The 12264-nt window shown below is 33.3% G+C and overlaps 1 protein-coding gene across 1 annotated transcript in view; it reads left to right on the top strand.

Annotated features, from left to right (window-relative positions):
* Positions 1-12264, top strand: part of RPS6KA6 (ribosomal protein S6 kinase A6) — a 180040-nt gene that overhangs the window by 110064 nt on the left and 57712 nt on the right. The window contains exons 8-13 of the mRNA XM_070366584.1: positions 4399-4501; positions 5244-5374; positions 6229-6351; positions 6911-7000; positions 8092-8250; positions 10562-10723. Coding sequence (XP_070222685.1) covers positions 4399-4501; positions 5244-5374; positions 6229-6351; positions 6911-7000; positions 8092-8250; positions 10562-10723 — 768 coding nt within the window. The remainder of the gene's footprint in view (positions 1-4398; positions 4502-5243; positions 5375-6228; positions 6352-6910; positions 7001-8091; positions 8251-10561; positions 10724-12264) is intronic.

The raw sequence follows: 12264 nt of genomic DNA on the forward strand, positions 1-12264 counted from the left end.
TGATGGGACCAGATGCCATGATCTTCGTTTTCTGAATGTTGAGCTTTAAGCCAACTTTTTCACTCTCGTCTTTCACTTTAATCAAGAGGCTTTTTGGTTTCTCTTCACTTTCTACCATAAGGGTGTTGTCATCTGCATACCTGAGGTTATTGATATTTCTTCTGGCAATCTTGATTCCAGCTTGTGCTTCCTCCAGCCCAGCTTTTCTCATGATGTACTCTAGGTGCATGCGTTTATTTCTGTTCTTTCTATCCTATTCCTTTCGTGTATATTTCCAGTTTTGTGCCATTATCATACTGTCTTGAACTGTAGCTTCATAGTTTAGTTTCATGTCAGGAAGCCTGATTCTTCCAACTACAGTTTTCTTTCTCAAGATTGCTTTGGCTATTTGGAGTCATTTTGTTTCCATCAATCAGTTTCGTCACTCATTCATGTCCAACTATTTCTGACCCCATGGACTGTAGCACGCCAGGCTTCCCTGTCCATCACCAACTCCCGAAGCTTGCTGAAATTCATGTCTATCAAGTCAGTGATGCCATCTAACATGTCATCCTTTATTGTCCACTTCTTAGCCTACCTTCAATCTTCCCCAGCGTCAGGGTCTTCTCCAGTGAGTCAGTTCTTTGTATCAGGTGGCCAAAGTGTTGGAGTTTCAGCTTCAGCATCAGTCCTTCCAATGAATATTCAGGACAGATTTCCTTTAGGATGTACTGTTTTGATCTCCTTTCAGTCCAAGGAACTCTTAAGAGACTTCTTCAACACATTTCAAAAGAATCAGTTCTTTGGCGCTCAAATTTATCATCCAACTCTCAAATCCATTTATGACTACTGGAAAAACCATAGCTTTGACTAGGTGGACCTTTGTCTGCAAAGTAATATCCCTGCCTTTTTTTTTTTTTTCCCACTGATGGAGAAATGTTTTATTTATTTTTTTTTTGAAATTTTTTTTTGAAATTTTATTTTATTTTTAAACTTTACATAATTGTATTAGTTTTGCCAAATATCAAAATGAATCCACCACAGATATTCATGTGTTCCCCATCCTGAACCCTCCTCCCTCCTCCCTCCCTATACCATCCCTCTGGGTCGTCCCAGTGCACTAGCCCCAAGCATCCAGTATCGTGCATCGAACCTGGACTGGCATCTCGTTTCATACATGATATTTTACATGTTTCAATGCTATTCTCCCAAATATTCCCACCCTCTCCCTCTCCCATAGAGTCCATAAGACTGTTCTATACATTAGTGTCTCTTTTGCTGTCTCGTACACAGGGTTATTGTTACCATCTTTCTAAATTCCATATATATGCATTATTATACTGTATTGGTGTTTTTCCTTCTGACTTACTTCACTCTGTATAATAGGCTCCAGTTTCATCCACCTCATTAGAACTGATTCAAATGTTTTCTTTTTAATGGCTGAGTAATACTCCCTACTTTTTATGCCGTCTAGGTTAGTCATATCTTTTCTTCCAGGGAGCAAGTGTCTTTTTATTTCATGGGCACAGCCACAATCTGCAGTGATTTTGGAGCCCCCAAAATATAAAGTCTGTCACTGTTTCACCTTTTTCACTGTCCTCTTTCACTTTCATCAAAAGGCTCTTGAGGTCTACTTTGGTTTCTGTCATAAGGGTGGTGTCATCTGTGTATCTGAGGTTATTGATACTTCTCCTAGCAATCTTGATTCCAGTGTGTGCCTCATCCAGCCCAGCATTTCGCATGATATATTCGTCATATAAGTTAAATAATCAGGGCGATAATATAGAACCTTGATGATTTGGATGTATTCCTTTCCTGATTTGTTTTCCATGTCCAGTTCTAACTATTCTTCCGTGTCCATTTCTAACTGTTGCTTTCTAACCTGCATACAGGTTTCTCAGGAGGCAGGTCAGGTTGTCTGGTATTCCCATCTCTTTCAGAATTTTCCACAGTTTGTTGTGATCCACACAGTCAAAGGCTTTGGTATAGTCAATAAAGCAGAAGTAGATGTTTTTCTGTAACTTTCTTGCTTTTTTAATGATCCAACTGATGTTGGCAATTTGATCTCTGGCTCCTCTGCCTTTTCTACATCCAGCTTGAACATCTGGAAATTCTCAGTTCACGTACTGTTGAAGCCTGGTTTGGAGCATTTTGGGCATTACTTTGCTAGTGTGTGAGATCAGTGCAATTTTGCAATAGTTTCAACATTCTTTGGCATTGCCTTTCTTTGGGTTTGGAACAAAAACTGACCTTTTCTAGTCCTGTGGCCACTCCTGAGTTTTCCATATTTGCTGTCATATTTAGAGCAGCACTTTGACAGCATCATCTTTTAGGATTTGAAATAGCTCAACTGGAATTCCATCACCTCCACTAGCTTTGTTCGTAGTTATGCTTCCTAAGTCCAACTTGTTTCCAGGATGTCTTGCTTTAGGTAAGCGATCACACCATTGTGATTATCTGGGTCAGGAAGATCTTTTTTTTAGTTCTTCTGTTTATTCTTACCACCTCTTCTTAATATCTTCTGCTTCTGTTAGGTCCATGCCATTTCTGTCCTTTATTGTGCCCATCCTTGGGTGAAATGTTCCCTTCGTATTGCTGATTTTCTTGAAGAGATCTCTAATCTTTTCCATTTTATTGTTTCCCTCTACTTCTTTGCATTGATGACGTAGGAAGGCTTTCTTATCTCTCCTTGCTGTTCTTTGGAACTCTGCATTCAATCGGTATATCTTTTCTTTTTTCCTTTGCTTTTTACTTCTCTTCTTTTCTCAGCTATTTGTAAGGCCTTCTCAGACCACCATTTTTCCTTTTTGCATTTCTTTTTCTTGGGGATGGTCTTGATCACTGTTACCTGTACAATGTCACGAACCTCTGTCCATAGTACTTTAGGTACTCTGTCTATCTGATCTAATCCCTTGAATCACTTGTCACTTCCACTGTATAAGAGATTTGATTTAGGTCATACCTGCATGGTATAGTGGTCTTCCCTACTTTCTTCAATTTAAGTCTGAATTTTGCAATAAGAAATTCATGACCTAGGCCACAGTCAGCTCCCGGTCTTAATTTTGCTGCCTGTATAGAGCTTCTCCATATATGCCTGCAAAGAATATAATCAATACTTGGTATTTATTTGTTTCCATACCAATTATAAAATATTTTGTTCTAATTCTGTGAAAAATGCCCTTGGTAGTTTGATAGGGATTGTATTGAATCTGTAGATTACTTAGGGTAGTACATTTATTTTCACAATATTGATTTCTCCAATCCAAAAACATGATGTATATCTCCATCTATTTGCATCATTTTTGATTTGTTGATCAGCATCTTACAGTTTTCTGAGTACAGGTCTTTTTTCTCATTAGGTATTTTTATTCCTAGGTATTTTATTATTATAGTTTCAATGGTAGATAGTATTGTTTCCTTAATTTCTCTTTCTGATCTTTTGTTGTTAGTGTATAGCAGGAGATTTCTGTGCATTAATTTTGTATCATGCAGGTTTACTAAATTCATTGATTAGCTCAAGTACTTTTCTGGTGGCCTCTTAAAGATTTTCTGTGTAGAGTTTCATATCATCTGCAAACAGTGTCAATTGTACTTTTTCTTTTCCAATTTGGATTCCTTAATTTTTTCTCTGATTACCTTAGCTAGGACTTCAAAACTACATTGAATAAAAGTGGTGAGAGTGGACATCCTTGTCTTATTCCTTATCTTAGAGGAAATGCTTTCAGTTTTTCATCATTGGGAATGTTGTTTGCTATAGGTTTGTCATATATGGCCTCTAAATGAAAATTAGTTTACAATAATCTTCTATTTATTTTCCCTCACTGTGGGACTGTGAGCTTTTGAAAAACTATGCTTCCATAAAAAAGTAGACTTGCATATATTGTAAGCTATTTTATATGTCTTTCAAAAACATAAGTTTTAGGAAGTTAGATTGTTAGACAAGTTTAAATTTTTGAATTCTTTTTACATGCATATTTTTTATGTGAAAGCAAGTTACTTCAGGTATAATGCATACTTCTTGAGGATAGAGTAATTATTAATTTTGAAATCCTAGAATGTCATTAGTTATTTCTTCTTGGTAACATGTGATATTCTTTATGGTTATTTTACCAGTGAGAATCCAAGTCAGTTTTTGAAATCCAAAACTGAACAGCATTATTCCTTGTGAATACAACCTATGGCTTGCTGCTGTGTTCCTTGGTCTTATTTGATTCTGTATATAATCTCTCAAATTTAGATGATATACAGAATTTGGTTAATAGGGTAGAATTTAGAATTTGGTTAATAGGTATCTGAAACTTGTTGAAATTTCATTTAAGAAATTGTGAGTCTTCTGTTAAGGACTGTGAATATCATATTCTGCTTTAATAATTTTTCAAGTGTTAATAAATTTTTGTATCATTCTGCCATTTCTTCTAGAAATTATATAAAAGAGAAGTCCAGCCTCCCTTCAAACCTGCTTCTGGAAAACCAGATGATGCTTTTTGTTTTGATCCTGAATTTACTGCAAAAACACCTAAAGGTAATGCATGTTTATGTGTGAAAACCAGGGCTTTTATTCATTTAGATGGTTAAAAAATAAACTAGCTTCTTAGATGAAAAACGGACAGAATTATAAGTTTGTAAAGGGTGGTTTGCCCTGTGTAGAAGTGTAGATCCTATTTAACATTGCTTGGACACCTTTCAGGTAGAGGCTTTATATGGTTAATGTTCATTGGGGAAGCAGGGACTAGAGCAAAAGGTGAACATTTTCTTTTATAAAAGTGTTTTTGACATGATAATGCATTAGAGAATGTGAGTAGAAAGTAAGATATGAGATATCTCTCTCTAACTCTTATGGTTCAGAATTTAATGTGGTTTATTTTTATTGACATCTGTTTCATATATACATTCAACAAATATTGAATACCTAGTGTGTAAATACTAAGCAGTGATGATGCAGAAGTGAACTGAACACACAAAAATCATAATCTACATGGAGCTTGCATACTAGTATTATTGTTGTTGTTCAGTCTCTCAGTCATGTTCGACGCTGTGACCCCATGGATTGCAGCATGCCAGGCTTCCCTGTCTTTCACCATCTCCTGGAGCTTTCTCAAACTCATGTCCATTGATTGGGAAACAGATAATAATCAATAAATCAAATACATAATATAGTATGTCTGATGGTAACATTTAATGGTTTCCTTTATACTCAAAGAAATGTTGGCATTTCATATCATAAAACTGTTAATTCTAATTAAATTTAATTATTTGGACATTAGATTCTCCTGGTTTGCCAGCCAGTGCTAATGCTCATCAACTCTTCAAAGGATTCAGCTTTGTTGCAACTTCTATTGCAGAAGAATATAAAATCACTCCTATCACAAGTGCAAATGTGTTACCAATTGTTCAGGTAAATTACACATAGATTATTCAGATTAGGGATAATTATTTCTTCTGTTATTGCTGATTGATTTACAGTGATTTTTAACTTCTTCATTTATCTATGTATGATGAATTAAAGATCTTTCCATGTTTTGGGAAGAAAGCAGACAGTAGTAACTTTTATTTTTTTTTTTTTTCCTATTTCTTTTTTTTTTTTAATTTTATTTTATTTTTAAACTTTACATAATTGTATTAGTTTTGCCAATACCATAATGAATCTGCCACAGGTATACATGTGTTCCCCATCCTGAACCCTCCTCCCTCCTCCCTCCCCATACCATCCCTCTGGGTCGTCCCAGTGCACTAGCCCCAAGCATCCAGTATCGTGCATCGAACCTGGACTGGTATCTCGTTTCATACATGATATTTTACACGTTTCAGTGCCATTCTCCCAAATCTTCCCTCCCTCTCCCTCTCCCACAGAGTCCATAAGACTGTTCTATACATTAGTGTCTCTTTTGCTGTCTCGTACACAGGGTTATTGTTACCATCTTTCTAAATTCCATATATATGCGTTAGTATACTGTATTGGTGTTTTTCCCATTTTTAATTATGTATTTATGTGATGTCTTTTGGCAAGAAAATGTAATGGGTGATACATTAGCTAGTTGATTTATCATATTGGCTTTGGAGATATAGAAAGCCTTCGGAATCTGTATGCTCAGATCACCTAGAACCTGTGTAAGCCATTTATAAATACTGATAAAATTTCTCTAGACTTACTTTTGATTTTTTAAAGATTTAAGATGAACATATACTTAGGAGAAAAGACAAAAAATGTGAAACCATATTGTTTTGTATTTTACTTTTTAACAAAAACAGGTAAATGGAAATGCTGCACAGTTTGGTGAAGTGTATGAATTGAAAGAGGATATTGGTGTTGGCTCCTATTCTGTTTGCAAGCGATGCATACACACCACTACCAACATGGAATTTGCAGTGAAGGTATTGTCTCTGAGGCTAACATTTTTTTTGCTTGACATATTAAGTTAAATTAATATGTAATTGTAATTATGTGAAGTGTGAGTTAAATTGCCAACTGACAGTTTTTCAGTGGAGCAAATGGAGAAAGCAAAGATAAAATGATGAAGTAAAACTCTTGACTTAATAATTTCATTTTGAATTTCTTACCAACACTTTACTTTGTTCAGTAAAAAAGATGTTATTTAGGAGAAGCAATATGTTTTTTGAATGTCTTGCTTTTGAATAATTTTATTGTAACACAGTATGCTAAGATTGAGCAATTGTGACAATTACTGTCATATTTCGATCAAATTATCAGTTAGTATATTTTCAGTTAGATGGAATATAATGTTGAGAAAAGTACTATGTTGTTTTTTAATTAAGTTTCAGTTATAGGAAATTTTTAAATATTAAAATAATGTGAGGTAAACATCACTCTTGAGTTTTATTTGTTGCTTGAAAATACAACCAAGTTGAAATCATGTCATTCATTTTTAGACAAAGAAAATAATTTTCCTCTGTGATTTTTCTTGTTTCTTAGATCATTGACAAAATTAAGAGAGACCCTTCAGAAGAAATTGAAATTTTAATGCGCTATGGACAACACCCCAACATTATCACTTTAAAGGATGTAGGTATTTAAAAATCTATGTATCTGCTAAGCTAATGAAGTTATGACTTTGAACTTTCCATATCCATGGTATCTTTACTTTCATGCCATAAAATATTAAGACTCTTAAATTTGCCACTTCAGTTCTTTTATCCCTATGATTCTGCACTCTTACCCTCCTTGTAGAATATCAGAAAGGAACTATGATGGTTGGCAAATGAGAGTGTCATGATTACTTGAATATATTCTAACTGGTTAACTAGTTGACAACATCACCAGCAGCACTTATTCTCTAGTACTACAAATATACAAGATAGAAGAGATTAGGAATGTGCCAAATTCTTGGAGATTTTATTTCCTTGATTGTACAGCAGTTGGCTGTAGCACTGTGGATTGTTGCTTGTGTGAAATATTATTCTGTAGTTTTTTTTAAAGTGAACTCATATTAATAGATGTTACTGAATACTGACAAACCATCTCCTTGATCAGTTTGTTTCAGATAATATGATATACATTTTTACTTGTAATCCTTAAATAGTACTTTATACATATATATATATAAATATATGTTATGTGTGTATATAGATAGATATATGTCTACATGTATGTGTTTATGTGTGTAGACGTAGATATCACGTGCCTTGAGTAAAAGGGTATACATATTTATTTGTTCTCCTTGATACAACATTTGAATTCAACAAATATTTAAGTTGCCAGGTCAGATAGTAGAATGTGAGGAGGATATTAAAAAACAACATACTTACTGCCAGAAGGAAGCTTACTATTATTAAGGAAAGAAAGTGGCTATAATATAGTCAGAAATGTCATAGGTGCTGTTTGAGAGTCACAGAGTTCTATTTTTCCACTTATACTCCTTGATGAAGTATAACAGATATCTTCAAAAGTTAATAAAATTATGTGTTTCACATGGTCTCACAGAATGGTGTTGAGTCTGTTTAGCCAGTTTAATCTTCAGTAGGGTCTGTACTATATTAATACTAAAGGAATAGTGTATTTTTAACACTAGAGGTTCATTCGAAAATCAAAGTAAATATAATTGAACACTTTTCAGAATTAAATAATAACATTTTAAAAATATGTTCTTTTTTTAGGTTTATGATGATGGTAGATATGTTTACCTTGTTACGGATTTGATGAAAGGAGGAGAGCTACTTGACCGTATTCTGAAACAAAAATGTTTTTCAGAACGGGAAGCTAGTGATGTACTGTTTATAATAACTAAGACAGTTGACTATCTTCATTGTCAAGGAGTAAGTTGTAGTTATATTCTTCCTTTTAAGTCTGGGACTTATATCTTCATAAAATTATATATAGAAAATGATACCTAAAATGAATTACTTTTTCTATCACATATTTTTATATGGAATAGCCTAATAAAATTCATTATGTAGTGAAGGTTATAAGTTTAGGAAATTGGGTAATACCTTATTATAAATTTTATTCTCTCTACCTGTTAGCACCAATTTAATAGCATATTAATTTTAAAGTGGTTTGAATTATATAAATATCTAACCTTGACTTTTAATTTATTAAACCTCATCAGACTTGAAAGTGAAACACAGACAAATTAGCAAATTATACTATGGCTAGCACATAAAGTTCTGGCAGAACTGTTTATTTTGATTGTTAGCAACCCCTTCCCCAATACAGTAAGAAATTTTGATTCTAAACACTTGAAGTATTAATACATTAAAATTTCTATTGAAAGGGCAGGTCTGTTATTTTGTTTCCTATATTTTCATAAAACAAATTAATTGGATTACCAAAAAAGGTCAATTCTATTATATATATAGCTACCCAAGGAAACAAAGTCACAAAGAATTTAAAATTTTAAGTTTGAATCAGTTGTAGTAGTGGACACATACCCACTTAATATAAACTAAAAAAAATGAGCAACTCAGAATTGGCTTAGTGAACATTCTACATGGGCCAGTATTCATTTTTCACTATGGCTTTATAGAATACATTTTCAACACTTTGAAATATAAATTGTATAATAGTTCTGTAATAATTTAATTATTTGATTGTCTTTATCAACATTCTCTAAAATAAAGGATGGCCATAATTTTCAAGAAGAAAATGATAAGCATCTTTTATTTTAGAAATAAATTAATGCATCAATTAAATAAATTAATGACAAATTTATTGAGCATTTCTACATGCCAGACAATGCAAAAGGTGTTGCAGATTCAACCATGAGTTTAAGTCTTGATCCTTGTCTCGAAAGAGCTTTTAATGTAGTAAACAGCTGATTAAATATAGGATTAAATTAAATGAAGTGGATAGTATCAGTAGAAAAATCACCACATGAAGAATTTTGGAATATTTTATTTATGTATGTCTAGCTTTTTATTTAATTCTTATTGTTTCTATTTTTCTGCTCACTTTTCATGCATTGAAAGCATGTTTTGTTTTACTTTATTGAAGATAATTATAATAGTGACTTTATTTTTAAATTTTTAGTATTTAGTCTTCTCAGTTTTGAACAGTACATTTTGTTGAGCTATAACTGACGTATAACATTGTGTAAATTTAAGGTATACATGTTGATTTGAGATATGTATATACTACAATATGATTATCATCATAGCATTAGCTAGCATACCTATCATATCACATATAATAATAGGCACTTTAAGACACTTGCTGTTAAGCCTAACACAGTTTATCTTGAAGTTGGGATAGATGTTCTTTTTTCTTGAAACTGTATCCTTTTTTTAGAAGAGTGTTCTTCATATACCAGAAAATTTTGGATTGTGTACTGTACAAATTTGTGTACTGTAAAATTTTGAATTTTAACTTGTGGAGATTTGTTATATTCTGTTATTTTTTTCTCCAATGATTATTTTAGTTTTCTTTTGTTTTCAGTGGGTAATTTTCTTAAGGTTTGCACTGAAAGCTCTGCTTTTTCAGCAGCAGCTGTGGTTTCTGTTTAGATCTTTTGTCATTTGAGCTTCCTTTATCCATTTTGGCTCTTTCCCTTACTGTATTCCTCCACTCAGCATTCACGCTTTCCCAGTATTTCTTTTCTGGTGTTCCAGGCCAGAAAGATCATGGGCTTTTCTGCATCCCTTCACTACCACTGTGTGCCATAGGAACTGTACTTAGCTTTCTGTTAAAAGCCACAGATATTGGAACCTACTCATGCAACTCCCTCCTTCAGCCAAGTATGTACTCCCCACCAGAATGTTATCTCCTTTTGCTCATTCTCCAGTATCTTCAAGGTAGTTTTTTTTTTTTTTTCTTTTAACTCAGGTTTCATATTTGGTTACCATAGTGAGGAGGTTTGAAAAGGGTCTTAGTTCAATATGTCTACAAGTGTAATTGAGAATTCAGCTTTGAGAATGAAAATGACTAAAAAAACTGGTGGCCTGATAAAAACTGGCACATCTATCTGATAGGGATAATTCACCTATATACTTCAGGTTGTCAAGGCTATCAAGGTTGGAGAAAGTGTCATTTTCAAAATTTCATGATTGAGACAGTTTCATTTCCTGGAAATATATTAACTTAGTTAGCTATAGAAATGTCATCCTTTTTTTTTTTTTTTAAATGTTCAAGGTTGTTCATCGTGATCTTAAACCTAGTAATATTTTATACATGGATGAATCAGCCAATGCAGACTCCATTAGGATCTGTGATTTTGGGTTTGCAAAACAACTTCGAGGAGAGAATGGACTTCTGTTAACTCCATGCTATACTGCAAACTTTGTAGCACCTGAGGTATTCTTTAAAACTTTAGTATTTGCCTTTTATTCTTTTCCTTTAGTTGACTGCATTTGGTGTCTTTTATGTCAGCTTTATGGTAGGTAGTAAAAGCCAAGTGATCTTGTCCTTTGTGTTAATCACTCAGTTGTGTCCAACTCTGTGACCCCATGTACTGTAGCCCGCTAGGCTCCTCTGTCCATGGAATTCTGCAGGCAGGAGTACTGGAGTGGGTTGCTATTTCCTCCTCCAGGGTATCTTCCCAACCCAGGGATCTAACCCAAGTTTCCTGTGTTGCAGGCAGCTTCTTTACTGTCTGAGCCACCAGAGAAGCCCTTTCCCAACTATAAAGCTCTTTAAATCATTGAATTCTGATTATGCTCAATATAAATATTTAGACTAATAACTAGCATCTGCAACCAACCTGAATATAATAATCACATTGTTCTATTCTGTTGGCTTTTATAATGGTTTCAGAATCATACCGTTTTAGAACTGGCCAGAGAGTAGAGGTAACTCTACCTTCAACATATTAAATATTCTAAATGAGGACACTGAGACTCAAAGCACTTAAATGATTTTTTTAAGACCCAGCATTCACAAAGTCAGGATAGGTTTTCAGATATTTTGGTTTGTGCTGAACATGAGGTGATTTATATTGTTTAGAATTATACATAACACAGGCAGTGCCATCCCTGATTGTAAGATCTTCTAATTCGTGAAGAAAACAGCTTTATGGGGATTTTTATAAACAGTGAGGTTTTTCTTGGCAGATAACTTTCATATGTAGATCTTAAAGAGTAGAGTCCAGAAAGATGATGCTGAGGAAGGCAAGGGGTGCATGTTTAACATTTCACAAGCTCCAGCAGTCTTGTCAGTTCTGATAATGGGGATGGAAGCTTTGATGGTAACAGTTCCCACCACAATAAAAGAATAATTGATTAAAAAATGAATCAGGGATGGCATTGGTTATATAGATTCTTTATAAGTTTTGCTCGTAAAAGTCAAGAATTATTCTTAAATGTTACAAACAATGCTCACTCATGAATTATCATATGTTTAACATAAATCCAAGTACACAGATATCCTCAGATTTGAAAAATAGAATTTTTCAAGTCAGAGGAAGAATAAAATAATTTGAGGATGAATTCTTACCTCATGTGCATATTTTAATTTTTTTTACACTAAATACTAGCTCTTCTGGAAAATATTGCACATAAGATATAAAATATTTTTATACTGTTTATATTTCTATAAAAACATAAACATATTTCTTATATTTAAATATCAATAAGTCTATATTCAATATAGCTATTATAAAAATAATATTTCTAGTGATGAAAATAAAAATGTAGAAAGTGGGAAAGTAACTTTCTAATAATGAGAAATCCCCATGTTAAAATGTATTTAATCTTCCTTTAAGATGTTAATGTTGAGGAAGAAATATAACACCTGCTTTATAGGGTTTTAATAAGATTTGCCCTATAAGAAATTATATGTGTCCAGAGGATGTGCTTTAATCTACATTTTAAGTATATTCATAGAAAATTGATATGCAT

The sequence above is a fragment of the Bos mutus genome, chromosome X, assembly GCF_027580195.1.
Source record: "Bos mutus isolate GX-2022 chromosome X, NWIPB_WYAK_1.1, whole genome shotgun sequence".
Classification (NCBI taxonomy): domain Eukaryota; kingdom Metazoa; phylum Chordata; class Mammalia; order Artiodactyla; family Bovidae; genus Bos; species Bos mutus.